The sequence below is a fragment of the Chionomys nivalis genome, chromosome 8 (assembly GCF_950005125.1).
Source record: "Chionomys nivalis chromosome 8, mChiNiv1.1, whole genome shotgun sequence".
NCBI lineage: Eukaryota > Metazoa > Chordata > Mammalia > Rodentia > Cricetidae > Chionomys > Chionomys nivalis.
The window spans coordinates 54,215,910-54,235,975 of record NC_080093.1 but is presented as its reverse complement, the minus strand read 5'-3'; the positions used below and the strand labels follow the sequence as shown (position 1 = coordinate 54,235,975).

The 20,066-nt window shown below is 50.3% G+C and overlaps 1 protein-coding gene across 3 annotated transcripts in view; it reads left to right on the top strand.

The window, feature by feature from the left end:
- Positions 1–20,066, top strand: part of Kcnq1 (potassium voltage-gated channel subfamily Q member 1) — a 319,789-nt gene that overhangs the window by 62,822 nt on the left and 236,901 nt on the right. For all 3 annotated transcript variants that reach the window (XM_057778117.1, XM_057778116.1, XM_057778118.1), the window contains exons 3-6: positions 17,315–17,441; positions 17,854–17,932; positions 18,374–18,470; positions 19,118–19,258. In XM_057778117.1, coding sequence (XP_057634100.1) covers positions 17,315–17,441; positions 17,854–17,932; positions 18,374–18,470; positions 19,118–19,258 — 444 coding nt within the window. The remainder of the gene's footprint in view (positions 1–17,314; positions 17,442–17,853; positions 17,933–18,373; positions 18,471–19,117; positions 19,259–20,066) is intronic.

The window sequence follows — 20,066 nt, the reverse complement described above, 5'->3', positions numbered from 1 at the left end:
TCAGTGAGTTCTGGCAAATTCATAGGCCAAATTGAGTTCCTTCACACGCTCTGTACGCCCTGTACCACAGCCCTTTCCTGCACCTGCACCTGGGAACTATCCTGTCCCCCTGAGAATGAGACTGTGCAGCACGAAGCCCCACGTCTGGCTCCCATCACTTTGCAGGGCTCACTTGAGGCCCGTCTGCTTCTGGTCTGTGCTCTGGTTGATTCTTTCATTTGGAAAGGATAAAATGTACTGCAGCTTGTTTACCCGTCCACAGGCTGATGGACATCTGAGCCGTCTCTGGGGTTTGGTTATTATGATGAAAGCAGCCATGAGCACTGCACACATGCTCTGGCGTTGTTCTTGCCTCTGTTGCTCTCCAGTAACTCCCCCACCCCCAGTCCCTGAGTGGGGGGATCAGCATGTTCAGAAACTGCCAAGCCCTCTGGCAAGATGGCTGCCACTGACTTTGCTATCGCCACCCTGGGCACCACCACGGTAGCTGTGGGTCCTCACCAACAGCTTGTCTGTGTGAAGGCTGGGGAGATGGCTCAGTGGTTAAGAGCACTGACTGCTCTTGCACAGGACCCTGATTCTGTTCCCAGTACCCACTGGTGGCTCACGAACATCTGTTAACTCCAGTTACAGGGACCCAGTGCTCTTTCCTGACCTCCTTAGGCAGCCGAGAAGATTGTTGTGTACATTTTCACATGCAGGCAAAACACTCATGCACATTAAAAGTAAGCAGATAAATAAAAAAGCATTGTCTGCTTTTGAAATGTTAACCACTCTAATCATCATAGTAATTCACATTTTCTTAGCATCTGATGGCGTGACTCTCCTGCAGGGAAGTCTTCAGTGATTTTTCAAACAATTGTATGTCTCCTTCATGCTGAGCGAGAAGGATGCTATCCATGACATGGCGTCTTTCACGTGATCTGTGTTGATCAGGCCTCTCCTCCCCTGGGCTCATCTTTGATTCTTCTTAGCAGTATCATTCAGAAAGCAGTTTTTAATTTTCAGGGTGTTCCCCCCGTTTTCCTGAAGGGCTCATTTTTTTGTGTCCTGTCTAAGAAATATTTGCCTAATGCGAGGTTACAAAGCCTTTTCTCCTGTTTTCTATAGAAACTTTATCATTTCATGTTTCTTGTTTAGATTTGTAATTCCTTCCAATTTTAATCTTATGCATGGTGACAGGTACGAATCAGGACCAAGTCTCCTTTGCATGTGGTTACCCTCATGTCCCTGTGACTATTTTTTTCATGAAATTACTTTGGCACCTTTGATGAAAGTCAGTTGGCCGTGCACTGGGTCCGATTTCTGGACTTTGTAAACTGTTCTGCCAGCAAAACCTTGATTGCCACGACTTCTACACTAAGCCTTGAAATCAGGTCTTGTTAATCCTCCAATTTGGTTCATTTTCAAAGTACGATGCTTTGCTGGACCCTTCACAGTCTCTGGAAAATAAGAGAATCTAGTCGTCAACTTTTAACAACAATCCAAAGCCAAGAACCAAACCCGGCCCTCCTGGCATTTTGACTGGTATTGCACAGGGGAGTAGAGAAATGTGGGTTTCTCGTGTGTCTGAACTGCACTGCGTTTTCTCTCTCTACCTGTTTAAGTATCTTCAGTGCCGGTCACGGTGCCATGCAGCCTGCAGGACACAGTCTGTTAGATTGCTTCTTCGTCCCTCAGGGTTCCGAAGCTCCTGACAGGATGCTGTTTTCCCCATTTTGTTTTTGGGGTTGTTTGTTGCTAGGATACAGAAGGACAGTGATTGTTTCCCATGTTAACCTTGTTCCAGCGGCTTTGCTGACCTTACTTATGACTAGGAGAAGGGTGTCAACTCACTTGTTCTATTTGCTTGCTGTGAGTTCTTTAGGGTTCTCTATGGAGAGGTCTGGTTATCCCAGATAAAATCATCTGTACTTTTCCTTTTTGGTCCACATTCCTTTTATTTCTTGGTTTGTCTCATGGCACGAGCTGGAGACCTTGAACTGGAAGTTCAGCAGTGAGCAGAAAGGGGCCACGTGGTCTGCCACCCTCGGGTCAGATAGTGTGGGGTCTGATGCCTGGGAGGGGGCGATGGTAACTTGGGAATGTTCTTTTTCTTCTAGTTTCCTGGGCCAGGAGACGGTATCAGTTACTGTTGGGTGGTCCTCAATGCCTTTCCTGTTGAGATGGCTTTGCCTTTTCCTCTCTTAAACTTTGTTTTGTACCCATTATACTGCAAAGAACAAAACAACCCCCCTTTTGTCACAGAAAGCCATCTCCGTTCCAGTGCCTTTAAACGTGCATCCTGTTGGACTCGATCATCGGAGCTCTGGTCTGCACATCTGTGTTCACATAGGAAAAGGCTTAGTTTTCCTGCCATGTCTTCTGCTTTGGTACCCGAGGTTGAGTCAGGAGACACCCATGCTCCTTCATTTTGGCCCGAGGCTGTATAAAATGTCTTGTATTCTACTTTCTAGGTTGTACAGACCCATGAGTTCATCTCATCTGCACTTTCTCTAGCAAGAATTTTTTTTTTTTTGAGATAAATCAGTAACCATAGGACCCGCGAGTTTCAAATTTCTCTTTGGCTAAATTTTGGCCATTTGCATTCTTCAAAGCATTCATTCCCCCCCAAGGAGCAGGAGCCTCAAACCTGAATCTGAAGACAAGACCATCTTGGAGCTGGGTGTGGTAGCACACAGGTCTTGGGTGGCTGAGGCAGGAAAATTGGCATATGTTCCAAGCAAGCCTGGGCTGTATACTGAGTGAGAGGGTAGCCACGGCTATATAATAAGATCCTGTCTTAACAACACACAAGAGCCGGGCAATAGGTGGTACACGTATTTAGTCCCAGCACTCAGGAGGCAGAAGCAGGTGGATCTCTATGAGTTCAAGGCCAGTTCTGGTTTACAGAGCTAGTTCCAGGACATCTAGGGCTACACAGAGAAGCCCTGTCTCAAACAAAACAAAACAAAAAACAAAACAAACAAACAAAAAAAAAACCCAAAACCTTCATAAAACAAAACACACACAACTTTGGGTATTCCTAAACTTAGACTTTGGGATGAGGTGTGTGTGTGTGTGTGTGTGTATGTGTGTGTGTATGTGTGTGTATATATGTATGTATGCAAGCTCACCCCAGAGTTCTGAGGACTCCAGGTTGACTGTGACGTCAGAGCTGTTTCATTCCCATCTCTGTTCTGTGCTGCTGACCATTCAGTCTGTGGGCCCCCTGTCCAGCCTGCTTGACAGGACACAGGACACAGGCGCAGAGAGCAGCCATATGCTGGGATCTGCAGGAAACAGTCTCTTCCCTAGGGGGTGAAACTCAAGGAGAAGAGGAGATGAGCACTCAGAACCCATGGCAAGTCGCCTGTACGTCTCCCACGAACTGTGCAGACACAAGCTCTGAAGTAGCAGGGCTCCCTCTGAAGTTGTTGACTTACCACCTCCTAAAACAGCAAATCCATGCACAATTTCCTCAGTCCCTTAAAACATTTCTGACAGAAAGAAAAAAATCCTGTTTAAAGTCTCCCCTCATTAAGATGTCTAGATTCGCACAGTGAGTGAGTCGTGGAACAACGAATCGGCCAGCTCCAAGCACTATGCCCCCAGTGTAGGCTCACACAGGCATAGTACAGCCTGTGATTAGGTGACCCACTTATCCTCCTGCCCCGCAGGTCTCAGAACTGTCTGGCTAGGTGTAGCCCCTAGGCCTCCATAGATGGAGTCGGAGTCCAGACAGTGGGTCAGCAGGCTTGCCCAGGTCTACAGCTGTGGTGAAGGGTGCTTACCCTGAGGGTCTTAGCTTCGCTAAACTCTAGTCCTGGGGAAATTCTTGATTGGAGTGACTTTAGAAGTCTGGGCTCCCTGCATATGAAAATACATCCCAGTCCCAACAAGGGACCCATCTTGGGAGGTTTCTCCCTGGGGTTGACAGCCACTGTTAGTGGGGTTGAGAGTCTAAGTAAAACCTCATATAACTGGACAATAGATGGGTATGACTTTCTTGGCAAAGGTTGAGGCCTGATTTAAATGATTGCAAAACTGTCTAGGAGTTCCAAGTATGGGTAATCTTAGGCCCTGCCCCCACAAAAGCAAATTTCAAGGTGGGCTACTGGGGCTGCTCCTATGTGCAGAGGCCCCTCTGTATTCTCAGGGGTTTAGGATTCATCCGCTGTCTAGACAGAAGCCAGCACACCTCTGAGGCCTTGCTGCTGCTTCCCATGACTTGGGTTAATTCTTCAAAGCCCACATTGCTTGGTGGTGTGAGGAGGCAGTGGTTCCGTATGCCCACAAGGAGAAAGACAGTCTGCTGGGAGCTCTTCTGGCCTGACAGAGGAGTAGATATCTATCGGGGTCCTGGTTCAACTCTTGGATTGGTCTGGGTGACAGCTTGTAGCTGCTTAGGGGTTATTCTTTCTGGGATGTAAATCAAAGATAAGGAATTAGCTAGTAGGTTCCTTCCAGCCTTGAGAAGAACCCATTCTCAGTCTATTCTCTGGAAGCTGGCAATCCTTGGTGTTCTGTGGCTTATAGAAACATTGTAGCAACCTCTACCCTCACACCCACTTGGCTTTCTCCCTACCATTGTTTCTGGATCTTAAAGTTCCCTTGTCATGTTGGATGAAGAACACATCCCCATGCCTTTGTTGCCTCATCTTAAATTACATCTGCAAAGACCCTGCTTCCAAATATGGTAACACCCTGAAGTCCTGGGCAAGGGGATGTTGACAGGAATTTGTGTTGATACCATTTACCTGATAACGCTCTCCCACCAGAGGATGAGGAACCAGGAAGTCTGTGAACTTGGTCCACAGTCAGCCTGTATGTCTATACAAATCAAATTTTATGAGCACATAGCATGAATTCTTGTGGATGTACTGTCTCTTGTCCCTTCCACTTCAGGAAGGAGGTCATGTGGTCCACAGAGCCTTGAACATCCACTGCCTGGCCTTTGACAAAAAGCTTTAGGCTATGCCTGGCTCTAAGGACTCGGCTCGAGGTCAGAAGAAACAGAGCCATACACAAATCACTGGCTCACTAGGGAAAAGTCTCACGAAAGCAGTGCTGTGGGAAGTGTTGCTAGATAAGAGCTGATTTTAGTTCTGTCTTTAAGGGTCTTTAAGGGTCTGGTAGAATGAAAGAGGACAGTAAAATGTCCTGGTCCGTGAGATAAGCAGGAAGGGCGGTGCTGACCAACTCAGCAGCTGCCCGGAAAGCAGGGAGAGGCAAGGAACCATAGCACACATGAGGATGAAAGAATCAAATCAGATACATTCAACTTTATACTAAATGTTAATGTCCTAAATTCATCTTCTAAAAGGAGATGTCCAAAATGTCCGAAAGGCAGCCGGCTGTCAGATGGGGTTTTATTTGTTCATACTGAATTAATCTTGTGCTGGGGCTGTAGCTCCAGGCTCTGTGCTGAGGAAGTGACATTGCCGGTGATTATATAGCCCCAGTCTGATTTTTTATATTTTAAACAGATAGATCCAATACATTTAGTAAAGCAAACATAATAGACAGTTTAAAAAAGAGAGAGAGAGAGATAGTAAAAAATATGCAAAGAAACTACACAGAAAACAGAGAAGGAGGCAGGCAGCAGGTTGTCAACACTGAAGCCTGGGCTAGTGTGGGTGAAGCCTAATTATAAATAAGAAGACGTCACATGGTAGAATGCTTGAGATATATTATGTGGAGTGTGGAAAAGAGGGATAACTGTGGTGACTGGGGGGATTATTTTTTTCTTGTTGTTATGATAAAATATCCTGACCAAGGAACTTAGCAGAGAAAGGGTTTATCTTGCCTCACAGGTCCAGGTTACAGTTCATTGGGGTGGGGAAGTCGAGGCAGCCAGACCTTGAAACATCTGCTCACACTAAGTCTGCAGTCAGAAGAGGAGAGCAGTGAGTATCTACCTGCTGTTGTCCCGCTCACTTTCCTCACCCAGACAACCTAGTTCTCTCCACATCAAGGAGCATAACCAAGAGAGGCCCCACAGACATGCGCAGAGGACAGTGTCCATGGTGGTTCTAGATCTTGTAAGGCTGAAAATTAGCCCTGACTGTCACAGGTATCGTAAGGCAATTCTTTCAGAGTAGGCTGAGTAGATACAAGATCAGAGAACACAGGCAAGTAAGTTCAGAATCTAAGAGGAATCTAAAATAACTGCTGTTGCCGGGCGGTGGTGGTGCACGCCTTTAATCCCAGCACTTGGGAGGCAGAGGCAGGCGGATCTCTGTGAGTTCGAGGCCAGCCTGGTCTACAAGAGCTAGTTCCAGGACAGGAACCAAAAGCTATGGAGAAACCCATAAATAAAATAAAAATAAAATAATTGCTGTTGTTATCTCTAGCCAGGCACCCGCCCCCACCAAACCCCACAAATCCAGCACCTCAGACAGCCCCCAGAGCACAGCTCCCTGGCCTGAAGGCTTCCCAGCTCTGGGGCTAGCACCTCTCCGCTTAGCACAGGGGCGGCCCTGTGGGGAAATCTGCTTCCAAGGCTGTTACCCTGCTGTGTGGCGGCTTCCTCATGGCTCCACTTTAGAAATGAACATTCCAGAACAGGGGGGGGGGAGGGGGGAAGAGGTGGTGGGAGTCCACAAGAGCAGTGGTAGAGCACTTGCCTAGTGTCTGCAGGGGTCTGGGTTTGATCTGTAGTGAAAAAAAAAAGCAGAAGTGAGCATTCCAGGAGACAGGAGCCAAGAGACAGGATATGCAGGAGAATATACCAGCCTTTGCTCTCGATCTTAAAGCCCAGATTCTGGGGGCCAGAGTGGCAAGGAATGTGGGGACCAGGTTTTCAAGCTGTCTCTGTGAGGTTTGGAGTCCAATAATGGGTAGTCTCTTTGCATCCATGGAAGATTTATTAAAAGAACACATCTTACACTACGGAGATAATTGTTCGCATTCTCTAATCCAAACTCATTTGCAAGGGCTGGGGACTTAGCTCAGTTGAAAGAGCACTTGCCCAGCATGCAGGAAGACCTGGGCTCAATCTCCAGTCTGTATGGTGCTGCTCACCTGTGATCCTGGCACTGGGGACATGAAGGTAGGAGAGAAGTACGGGAAGATCCAAGTTATCCTTGGCTACATAGAGTTTGAGGCCAGCCCAGGCTCCACGAGACCCTTTTTCAACAGCAGCAGCAGCAGCAGCAAAAAAACAACAACAACAACAAAAAAAAAAAAACGAAAGGAAGGAAGGAAAGAAAGAAAAAAGGAATGAATAAAACTAGAAACATAAAAACAAATGGTTAAAATGTTGAAAGGGGAAACATTGTATCAGCAGGGATAGAGGGGCACTCTCCTAAATATCCAGAGAAACTCGGCTCAGTGAGGGAAGACAGGGCAGCTGTGGACAGCTATGTGGAGCTGACCTCTCTTGATGGAAAGACACTGTTCATCCTGCCCCCAGCAAGGCTCAGACTGCCCCCTTTCCCCGGAGTGGCAGATACTTCATTTTCAAGTCTGCCTGTCATCACCTTTCTCCATTGCTGGTGTTTGCAACCCCACATAGTTTGAAATTCATTAAAGAAAAATCATTGCCTCCTGTCCTATGCAGACACACACTTCCAGAGCACCCAGGCTGCCTCCTCTCTACTGTGGGGGTGGGGGAGAGACTGGCTCACAAGTACCCTGGAGGCGTCTGGGGGATGGCATGAATTTGCTTGGTTTGAATCTGCTGATGAGGCAGTTCTGGGCAGGGATTTCCTGGGCTGGTTTGCGTGCATATTCTGGCGCCATCTACCCTGCCCCCCACCAGGCGTCAGGAGGCCACTGAACCCCCATGTTCGCCTCCTGACCTCTAGAACACCCAAGCAGGGAGGAAGGGAGTGGGCGGGGCATGAACACCCCCACCTTGCGGGCCTGTAGCAAGCTGGGTCCCAGGACTGGAAGCAGCGCATTAAACCACCTGAACCGCATGTAACTCTAGTCAGTACACACAGCACCACACCGGCAGCACACGTAAAATTAAAATGACCACAGGGCCCACTCTCCTCCCCACCGTGGGTGGGCAGCCTTTATTCCAAGGTTGAGGTATGGAAGCCTCCAATCCGAGGAGGATTTTCCCTGATAATAATGGGCGGTGCAAGCATGGGCTAGCCCACTGTTGGGGCCCCTGGCCTTATCCCTACACTGCCCCATCTGCCTCCTGTTTGGACCTTGTCTCCGTAGGTTATTAGTAGGGCTTGCAGGATCTGGCTGGAGCAGAAGTTCCTGAGCCCTGGGACAGTGTACTCAAGAGGTACTTCCTGGGCAAAGGGATTGCATTTTTATTGCTTCCTAAGAGCATTGACTATCCCAGAGGGACTTGTTAGGAAGTTTGTGGAGACAGTCTGTCACTGTTCAGACTGGAATTTCAAGGTCCTGCTGGGTTGGCCATTATACCTGGAACATAATATAGGGAAGGTTGAGTATGACAGGGAGGGTCCTCGATGGCGGAGCCTCAAGCAGAACGTGGACACTAGACCAGAAAGAAGGGAGATGAGGACCTCCACACCCCTTGAGGGGTTCGCAGAGGGGAAGGTTTGACGGAGAATGTGATCCAGGGGAAACAGCCAGTCGTCAAGGCACTCCCTGCGGTTTTGGTCCCATACAAGCTTCCCCAGATAGCACTGGACCCTGGGCCTCGTGCCACCTACTGAAGTGGGGTCCATGATGGGAGGGCCAGATAACAGCTGTTGTGCCCTCTCAGGGCCTGGCTAACGGGTAGATGGGAACGCCCATCCCCATGGTGACCGAGCAAGCCTCATAGCCTCTTCTGCCCAGTGTGGAGAATGGCTGCTCAGACAGCTGGCAGTTGGGGCTGGTTCTCAGGGGAAAGTAGTTCTGTGTCTCCTAGAGTTTCCCCCAAATCAGGTCTCCCCTAATGGGCGTGGACATAGCAGCTGCTGATCTGTGCCTGGTGCCATTGGGAGCTGGCTACTGCAGAAGGCCTGTGTGGGATTCTGCGGCCAACTCCCAGGACCAGGTCTTCTGCCTCCAGCTCTCTGTGACAGCTCACTAGCTTTCATGGTGGCGGGCCTAAGGAAATGCCTGCTTCCTGGCTGTGTTGTGCTGTGCCCCAGGGCCCCACTAGCTTATTGTCACTGTTGGGAGCGGTCCCATGGTGCAAAAGGACCTACATCCCCTACTGTCTAAGCAAGCTGAACCATTCCAGGCCACCTTAGGTAGCCAGGGGCTCAGGTAAGCCAACCAAAGTCATGAGCTGCAGTTCAGAGGGGCTTGGCAAAGCTGCCAACTAATTGGAGTCCACCACACAGTGAGCAAGGGAACTCAGCTGTGGCCACTGAGGTACTCATGACTCCTGGGATATTTGGAAAGAAGTGGGCTCTTATAGAAAGGGCTACTTCTCCACAGGGTCCTGGTTCTGTCTACAGCCAATGGGACCCTGATGTCCCCCTAGAGTCCCTGAAGGCTTTGTGTCACCTGGGACTAGCTGGTGGCCTGTGGGGACTGACGCTCCTCAGGGTGGGCAGTAAGCATGGCCTGAGGGCTCCAGCTGTGCCCAGCACATGTCACTGGGGGGCCCAAGGGCTCTCAGCACAGGCCGGTGGCTGGGAGCAGCTGGCCACAGGCAGGACCTGAACAAAGGGCGCTTTGAGCAGCTTGCATGCCGGCACCAAGCCTCCGGTCAGCTGCCCCTCCCGAGAATGCAAGGCTGGCCCTCTCTATGGCTTATTGGGGCCCATGTAGAGTCAGAACAGCTGGCCCCAAAGTCTGCTGGCTGACTTTGTGCTGAGACAGCACTGTCCTCCCACAAGAAGCCCCCTGGCTCAGGAAACAGCCACTTTACAGATTTCCTAGCTATGAGAGGATGGCAGAACCCTAGCCATAGATTCCCATATCACCCCTATGCCGGTTGGTGGCCTAAGTGGGGCCTAGAGGTACCTAATACTCACTGCCCTGTCCAGGGTCTGAAGGGCCTCAGGGAGACCGGCTGGGCCTTTGGCCCTGTGACCTGACTTTGCCGGGCCCTCTTGCCAGGGCCCCTACCCATGCCGGCCAACACTTCATTAGCAGTAGTTAATCTTCCAGTGGGCTTTCAATTTATTCTTTCATTAAAAAGATAATAAAACAGTAACATCAGAGACACCAAATACTCATGATAAGCATCTTTGAGCTCCCTTGATTGTTAAGCAAAAAGAGAGTTATCTGAGGGTTCAAGGCAGCTGGGCTGAGCCAGTCTGCCATGTCCTGACTTTGCTGTGGCCCATAGGTGAGTGACTGTGGTAAACTGGACCCCCACCCTCCCAGAAATGGGATTTACCAGCTGATAAAATGAAGCAATGGATAAGTTGCCCGCAACCTTCAGTGATGAGCCAGGAGGCTGTGAACCTTGTGCCGGCCTTTCCCCTGTTCCAGCTTCACCCTGGTAAAGCACCTCCTTTACTCTCAGCCCTGCAGGCTCCTGGGTGGGCAGGTCGCTGCTAGGCTATGGTTGCCCCCAAGCACCTGATGTGCACGTGTAGGGAGTGTTCATGTGTGACATGTGTTTTTAGGCCTGTCAGAAATTCTGTCATGCCGAGCTTTTGTCTTCTCCATCTCTTGCAGCTCACATGGGTCTAGTTTGGGGGAATAGTGTCCGTCTGTCACATGAGAAAACTTCATTCCCACTGTGAGGTTTTCAGAGGCAGTGTGTCTGTGCGTGGGTGTCCCTAGCAGCATACAGAACCCAAGAGTGCTACTGAGCCCATACATCAATCTGTTCCATCATTGCAGTAGCGAAATGAGATTACAAAGGACCTAAGTCCTTGGTTGCTTCCTGCCTTTGCTCCACCGCTGTCTCCCTTATCTTCACAATGGAAGCCATGCAAGGGTCCATTTGTTACTTTGCAGGCAGTAGAGCCTGTGAACCTCCTCCATGCCCTCTTCTCATCCTGTCTCTTGTTTTATTACATCTATTTCCTTATTTTGCATGTACATGTGTGCATGTGTGTATCTAAGATTGCATGTAGTGGTCAGATAACTTGCAGGAATCTGTTTTCTTCCATCATGTGGGTCTGGCAATCAAACTCGAGTTAACAGGCTTAATGGCAGCAAGCGTCGTTATTTCCTGAGCCATCTTGCCACCGCTCCCTTCCTAAAACATGCATGCCATAAGCTCACTCATCTTGGCCACGTTCGACTGTCCAGCTTAGTGGCATGAAGCTCATTCACAGTTTTGTGCAGCCATCCCCGCTGTCTACCTCGAGAACCTTTCTTCTTCACAGATGGATTCTGGTCTTTTTTAAACACTGACTCCTCAGGTCCTGCCACCTCATCCTGATTTGTGTCCCCATGGCTTTGGCAACTCAAGGACCTACAGTTGTACTAGGAGTAGGATCTTTCAGGATTGTGTCTCAGCAGGAGGTCCGTGCCTTGTGTTGGAGCACACTTCCATCTGGAGAAATATTATGCGCCCTGCTGTGTCTGGAGCCTGTTTTATCCAGCCTCTTGGTGGACATTGCCTTTGGCCACTGTGTGCCTTGCCAGAGAAAACACAGCGGACAGAGAGGTCCTCAAAGTTTGGTCCATCTTTTGAGCGTAGCCCCCAGAGTAGAATTGCTGAGCTCTATGACAGCTCTTTATTTTTTCTTATTGATGCGTTTCTGTGTGATGCTGGGGATTGAACCCAGGGCTTCATGCGTGCCGGGCAAGTGCTCTAACAACTATGCTCTGCGTAGCTCAGCAATTGTATTTTTTTCTGAACTACTACTCCTTTTATGTTTCTCTTTTTAAGACAGAGCCTTGTTTAGAGCAGAATTGAGTGGGTGGTAACTCCATGCTTCATGACTTGGGGAGCCAATGAACCATGCCCCCCGTACCTTGGGTCTTGTGTCTCCCTCAGGCAGTCATGTGTGGTAGCCCCGCCTCTCCACCTCCTCTCCCACTGTTGTCGTTGCCTGTGTTTTGCTAATAGCCATTGTGATAGGCTGGAGGGACACAACAGTGTCTGTTTGTATCTATGTTCCCACAGTTAGTGACATAGGCTGTGGGATGTCTTTCTCATTTGTATGTTTTTCCCAAATAACTGCCTATTCGGCTTCTCTGTCTTATCTTTGTAATTTCTTGTTTTGTTTTGTTTCTTTGTTTTAAGACAGGGTCTCATTTAACTAGGCTGGCTTCAAATTTGTGCATAACCAGGAATGACCCTGAACTTCTGATCTTCCTGCCTCTCTGCCCCTGGAGCTAGGAGTCCAGGTGTACAGCACCACATCTGCTTTACACAGTGCTGGGGACGGAACCTGGGGCCTCGGGCATGCTAGGCAAGCACACCTGTCAACTGAGCCTCAGCTCTAGACGCTTTGTTTTTAAAAACAATTTTAATGTATGTGGATCACTCCTTTGAGATATACTTTTTAACACTCGCTGTACCGGAAATAAGCAGACTATGGCTAGGGCCTGCTTCCTGGTCGCGGCAGATGGCATATCATGTGGATTGGAACCCGTGCATGGGCAAAGGAGCAGGGTGCTGCCAGGGGCACACTCTAGGGACTGTTGATTTCAGAGCCTGTCCAAACCTCTTTTGTTGGCACTGGCATTCGTACACCACTAGGCCACCCCTCTCATTTCTTTGACAGAGCTCTGGACAGGGAGCCAACAATAAGGCTCTGGCCCTGACATCCCTCTCTAACTCCTCGAGGGTCTAGAGGAGACAGGGGCCAGTATGTTAGCAGGGTTCCTTATCTCCTCAGGGCTCTTCATACCTCCATCCAGCCCAGACTCACACGCATAACCTTTAACTCTCCTGCTGTGAACAGATGACCACCAGGATAGGGGTGCTGGGACCCATACATGGCCTGGGCTCACCTTCTGTTCTTACTCTGGACACTTCCTGTCACAGACCAGGTAACTGACTCTTATATCTCTAGGCCACTCTCCATCCTAAGCCTTTTTTGTTACACCTTGGTTTCTTTCTCTGATCCCACAAAACCCTGACGTGTATAAACTATCCCTACTCTCAGACACTTCCCAGACCTCATCTGTCCTCACGTATTCTCAGTCCTGCTCATGTGTCAGCAATAATTCCTCTGAGAGGCAAATAGCCTCACTCGCCAGAGTCCGCTCCCTGAGACCCATGTGAGATCCCTGCCGTGGCCTGAGTCTGTGTGTTCCTCCTGTTCTCATGAGCTTTCTTCCCTGTATGTGGTAAGAGGCACAGTAGTCCTGCCTTGGTGAATCCAGGAAAAGCTGCAGGCTCTGTGCTTGCTGCTTGTCCCTGACATAGGAGTCTCAGCTACGAAGCCAGTCCAGCTCTAGTGCAAGGAGCAGTGGTCAGGGTGGGAGGGGCTGCTGTGTTCTCTTGCCTTTTGTCTCAGACCAAGCTAGTTGGCCCAAGGACAGCCCTTTCTTTTATATCTTTGGGACAGAGCTCAGGGCCACACTCCATCAATGTCCCCGGGCCTTGAGTCCTTGGTTCTGGCAGTATGTGGATTCCTCTGGGAGGCCCTTTAGGGGGTTGGACAATGCTGAGTGCCTTGGGTTGGTGCTTTTTTTGGCGGGGAGCATACTGGCTTCTTAGTTGCCTCTTCCAAGGCTCAGGGGTGCTGGAATGGCCTAAACACGGCAGGTGGTTGGAAGATTGGGTAAGGGAGTACACCCCACATATCAAGCCTCTGAAGACATGGAGAACTCGGAAGATGTGATGTGCCTGGAATCTAGGAAGGACCTTGGGGTGCACGAGACCATGAGATCCTTTGGGTAGTCGCCCGTAGCCTTTGGCATCAGGTGGAGAGTGGAATGGGCATGCAGGACTAGCAGGTATTTCTGTGTTCTGTAGAGACATTTGAGGCCTCTCGTTCAACACTGAGACTGTACTTAGATTACTTATACAGGACCGGCGAGCCTTGGGCCTGACTCCCATGGCAGGGGGTGACCATGCTGGGAGAACAGTTGGCATCAACTCTGGGGTCTATTCTAAGGAGGCCGAGCTAGCCTCTCCTAACCCTCCTGTGGACTAGGGTGTTGTTGCCTGAGTCAAACTATGAAGTACGATTAATAAAACCTCAGAAACAGATATTGGGGTTCAACCTGAAGGTCAATAAAGCAAAATAGCCAGCTACTGGCTCTTACTTTGACCTCAGTCCAAAAATCCTGCCTCCAGGAATCTCAGAATGAGACTGTGTCTGAGAACTGTCTCCTCCCGTTTTATAATCCTCTCTAGGGCTAGGATTAAAGGCGTGCACCACTGGGATTAAAGGCATGCGCCGCCCGGTTTCTATGGCAACTAGTGTGGTTACTGGGATTGAAGGTCTGTGTTACCACTGCCTGGTCTGTAAGGCTGGCCAGTGGGGCTGTTTTACTCTCTGATCTTCAGGCAGGCTTTACTTAATTAAACAACAAAACACAAACGATATGCTGCTACAAAACTGACCCACGGTGCATCTCCTATAGACTCACCTCCTGCCAAATGCCAACCCCTTGCTGGAGTCCCAGTGTGGCCTGTGGTCTGAGGGCCACCCCTCCTAGCTCCAGGATACATGCAAAGCTAATGGTGATGGAGACCATTTTATCTCTGCAAACACTGAATATGGCTGTATCCCACCCCGGACAGGGCTGTTTTCCTCGGCCCCTTCCCAGCAGCCACTGAGCCCTTCTAATTAACTCAGCCCTGCCTGCTCTGGACATAACTAGCCAGATATTTTCAGGGGATGACGGGGCCCGAGCTCTCTGAAGCCAGACTTCACACTGTGTCCACATGTTGAACAGGATTTGGAGATTTGTGTAAGAAGTCCTGTCGTTTCACACGGCCAATCCCAAAATGGATTTTCCTCCAAGTATTAGGTCAGGGGGCACCTGTAGTCAACAGAAGCCATTGCTAAGAAGGTATTTAAGTAATGACAAACATCTAAATGAGAAAACCCCACTAGATTACCAGCCAGCTGGGTGATGGATAGCCCATGAAGTTGGGACAGAGGCCTGCTGTCTGAGCTAGCTCTGTAACTACCTACTGGGACTGTGCATGGTCAGGCATGCTGTCCCCCATGAAGTCATATTCTGCGGTGGGGACTGGGAGCAGGCTTTTCATGTTGGTCAAAGACATACACAGTACTTTGGGCAACAATCCTACAGGCCCAGACTCTCAAGAAACAAAGATAAATCAACATCCTACAACCCAGCTCTTCACAGATTTGTTCGTCCATTCATTCATTCATTCATTCATTCATTTCACAGGCTAATAGTGAACACTGACTGGAGTGAATGAGACTATGGCTCCTCCCTGGTATGCTCAGTCAAAGAGGACCCATCATTGCCAACACCCTCTTGCTCTCCCACCCTTAGCCATCACACAGACCCCCTTCCTCAATGAATCCACTTCATGGGTCAAATGCTCTTCTCACAAGGAAGGAGGTATGACTCTCTCCCAAGCTCATGCCTACCATCAAGTCTTGCTCTTGCCTGAAACACAAGCCAGGTGGTATACTATTTTGTCTTAATTAAGAGCATTTGTGTGTGGTGGGCAGCATTCAGCCCCCACTCATGACGGATTCTCTGGCAGGGGACTGGTGGGGGCAGAGCCAGTCAATGTTACCCGTCAAGGAGGAAGTCCCCTCCAGGGCCAGGCTCCTGAGGGAGGCAGGCAGGGAGCCAGCTGGAAGCAGGCCTGAACAGCACAATACTTTGTGGCTTCGTGGGTTTGTGGCTTTGCACAGTTCCCTAACATATGTGGGAGTGGTTTCACCTCCTCACCCCAGGCCTTCCCCAAGGGCCTCTTACCAATGAAGGCTGACTGGGAGCTGGGGCACAGGTTTGGAACAGGGTCAAGACCTTGAGGGCCAAAGCAGGCTCTAATTCACATGAAATGTGTATTTGCATCAAATCCTCCAATCACCCATTTGCAATGGGCTATTCACATCCATGCCATAGCAGGGATGAGGGCCAGACCTGAGCTACTCAGGGATAGAGCAAGCAGGAAGAGTATTCTCAGTCAGGACAGCCAGTCCCTATGACAATGGCCCTGTGGCAGGAGCTGGGAAGAAACCCAGACTGGCAGCAGAATATGGGTACCCCAGACCAGACCTCCTGCCACCGCTGTCCCATGGCAAGTCAGTCACTGCCTCACCCTCCAGTACTGTGCATGTGGCAGGCCTTTGGGTGTTTCATCGAAGAGACAGATAGTGAAGGATGGAGAAGCAAAGGCTATGTGCCAATCAAAAGCAAGGCCCTATGAGCCTCGCCTTGACCTCTCTCATGGTGATAGTCAGGCCTGCAGTGACTATTCCTTCAGTTTGTGTTAAGGCTGTGTGAGCAGGAAGCAGCCCAGCAGCTCCCACCCAGTGCTGTGATAGACTGAGCAGGCCTCAAGACTGCTGCTAGGTAGATTCTAAATCATAGTCAGAGGCTGCCTTAAGTGCCAGGAAACCTCTGTCTAGCTGTTGACTTAACTGAGAGAGCTAATGGCCCCCCTTTGTGTTTGAACTTGGTTCTCACACCACTGACCTGCATTTGTCTGCTGTCGGTCTGCCTTTCTGTTCACCTGTTCAACCAACCATCCGCCTACCCACTTATTCCTCCCCCATCCACCCACCCCTACTCACTGATCCATCCACTCCTCCATTCACCCATCCATCCATCCACTCATGTATCTATCTGTCTCTGCACTCACCCATCTCCTCATCTACCCATTCAGCTTTCTGTCCATCTGTCCTTCTACCCTGTAACCTGGGTTATAGCCTGGATTCCTCTAGCTTTCAGAGCCTTCTGCCTATGTGGATACACTGGGAGAGGCCTGGACTATGTGAAGTGGCCAAGGGGAGCTGTTTTACAGCTGAAGCTGCCCGTGTCCTTTGTTTTATTCGTCCTGCTATCTCTGGATGGGTTGGGAGGATTCTTGCACCCAGATCTCAGTCAAGAAACAGATGGTGTAATAATAATAATTAATAATAATAATAATAAGTATAGGAAGGCTTTTAAAAAAAGAATCAGATGGTGGATATGGTGTCTCTAGCATGAGGCAGAGTTATGAGATGAAAGGGGGACAGTCCCCCAAAGACACATATACTTGAACCCTCCTTCAGGTGCAGGGCTTGAGCTCCGTGGATCTCATGAAGCTGGACAACACGGATGTCAACCCTGTACTGTGACACTCGGTCATTATGCCCCAACTCTGGTGTGGAGTCTTCCTTAGACAGAGGTAGCTGACCCGTGTCCACTACTGGGGTTCCTGGACTCAGTGTGTTGGCTTTCCAGGCGGGTGCCTCTCATAGACACCACCTGTTACTACATTTGGATACTGAGCCTGCTAGTCTTGGGTATCCTTCAGCAGAGGCTCTTGGGCATGATATGCTGGTGTAGGTGGTCCAGCCTGAGTGGTTGTAGCCTCTGACAAGCTTACTGCTGTCTTTCTCAGGAGATCGTCCTTGTGGTGTTCTTTGGGACAGAGTATGTGGTCCGCCTCTGGTCTGCAGGCTGCCGCAGCAAGTACGTGGGCATCTGGGGCAGGCTGCGCTTTGCCCGGAAGCCTATTTCCATCATTGGTGAGTCCTGCCTACCCTACAGACATTCCACACCACGCCCCTGCAGCCAGAAGGACAGCCCCCATTACAGTCCTTCCCAGAGAGTCCCCATGGGCTGAGACACTCCCCCACGCATTGTTCTCCCTACAGCAAGACAGGCCCTGTGGCCAGCAAGAAGTGTGCTCGGCTCCCCCAGCCCTAGAGCCCCAGCTTCATGTGACTCTCCTTGTCCAGCATGGCTTGACAAGCTTTAGGCTCTGTCTACTCTGACTTAGGTAAAGACACATGCATGGGTCCCCACCTAGATTGTTCATGTGCCCTGAATAGTTGGGTCTCATCTTGCTTGAGTGTCACATCACCTGGGGCCAGGTGGTGACCCAATGTCCCCAAATCCCTGGGTGCCAGAAGTAATAACCAGCTGCCCCTCCCACAGACCTCATCGTGGTTGTAGCCTCTATGGTTGTTCTCTGTGTGGGCTCCAAAGGACAAGTGTTTGCGACATCGGCTATCAGGTATGTTGGTTCTTCCATTTCTCCCTGTGAGACAGGACCCACCACAGGGCTCCCTCCTCGTAAGCAGTAGTCTCTCCCTCCCTCTACCTGGCTCTTTCATGGTGGGTTGAGAAGGGGCAGGGTGACCATAGTTCATAGTATTGAGACAGTAGGCAACCCTGGGTTCAAAGCCTGACCCCAGCACTTCCAAGCTCCTAGGACTTAGGTGATAGGCCGACTCGGTGGTTGCAATGTGGGTGACTTGGGCCTCCCCCAAGAAGGCCATCTGGAAGGACTGCTAGAGTCAGGGTTCACAGGCACCTGTGGGAAGCAAGATGGCCCAGTACAGGGTGACATGTGTGTGTCTCCTCTACCTATTGGCACTTGGTGGGGACAGGAACATAGGAGGCAAATGCTTGTGACCACCATGACCCTCTCAGGCCCTCTCTCCCTGCTTCTTAGGGGCATCCGCTTCCTTCAGATCCTGCGGATGCTGCACGTTGATCGCCAGGGGGGTACCTGGAGGCTTCTGGGCTCTGTGGTCTTCATTCACCGTCAGGTGAGAGAGCCTGGTGTGGGCAGGACAGAAGCTAGTCAGCCTACAGCAGGAGGGCTGGAGATTCACAAGGCTGGGATATGGGGTTGGTGGTATCTTAGTGCCGGGACCTAACTGAGTGACCCAGAGCTAAGCAGATACCAAGGCATGTGGGTCTGAGGACAGGGTCCAGAACCCCTAGAGCCCTCCCTCGCAGACTGAACCCATGGTGCAGAGCTGATGCCACCTCCCTCAGACTTGGGACAAAAGTACGATGGAGAACAGATTTAGGAAGCTCGGAAATCAAGAATGGTGCAGTGGCGAGGGTCTCAGATACTGTCCAATGGGAACTCTTTCTCAGAGAGGCTTCTGGGACACATGACTCTTAAGTACTGTCCTGCCATGAGAACAGAGGAATCTGGTAACCCAGTGGCTGGTTCAGCATGATAGCTGAGACTGCCTCACTGCCAAGTAGCATTATTTATCACCTTCAAGAACTGTGAAAACTGGGTTGCTCTGGAAGGTGACTTCTGCATGTAGACCACCCTATAGCCAGCATAGTAGAATCTAGCAAATGCTGGAACTTTCTACCAAGGCACTTCTCTCACCACACCCATGGAGCTCTGGACCACAGGGTATATGAGCATGGCTGCTGTGTTATTTGTCCCCAGGAGCTGATCACCACCCTGTACATTGGCTTTCTGGGTCTTATCTTCTCCTCCTACTTTGTCTACCTGGCTGAGAAAGATGCCGTGAACGAGTCCGGCCGCATCGAGTTTGGCAGCTACGCAGATGCTCTGTGGTGGGGGGTGGTAAGTTGGAATCTTTAGTTGGGGTATCTCAGGGAGGGGACACATGGACTTGGGCAGCAGGGTTAGGGATATTGGACTCTACTTGCTCAATTGTTTCGCCTCCTGCACTGAGGTTACTAACCCCCCAACATTAAAAACTTTTCAACCGCAAAATTTGCTCTTGAAGCCTACAGTATGGGTCCCTCTGTACCAGAGTAAGCGTTCCCTAGTCCCCGCTTTGAAATTTGAACACTGCTATCTTTCAACTTCTGTTTTGGAAGGGAAAGCTGATGGGACACATGGAGCTTGGTACCTCAACCTTGTGGTGATCTTTGTCCTGGAGGGTTCATGGGCTCAGAGTGAAGGGAGGGGTCAAATGCACACTTTGCATGTCTTTGGTCTCTGTGCTGACCCAGAGAGCACACCTGTGCCAGGAATCAAGCCGTGACATGGCTTCACGGTCCTTGGGGCCTGGGAGAAAGAAGCAGAGTTTCTGTGGATGTGAGGTCTACATGGTCCTTCACTGCCCCAGGCAGCAACAGTGTGAGGGCCAACCAGGCCCTAAGGTTATGAAGATGGTCATGAGCCTCCTGGGTTAGGGTGACTCCAAACCAGCTGAGTTGTCAGTATGTATGGAGCCTGGTGTGTGACAGATGTCCTCTTATGCTAGGGCTGAATGTCCCAAGGGGTGGTGATGTTGTGTGCAGGCATGTGTGTGTGTGTGAGAGAGAGAGAGGGAGGGAGGGAGGGAGGGAGGGAGGGAGGGAGGGAGGGAGGGAGGGAGGGAGGGAGGGGATGGATGGGGACATATGACTCCCCAGGAGTCGGC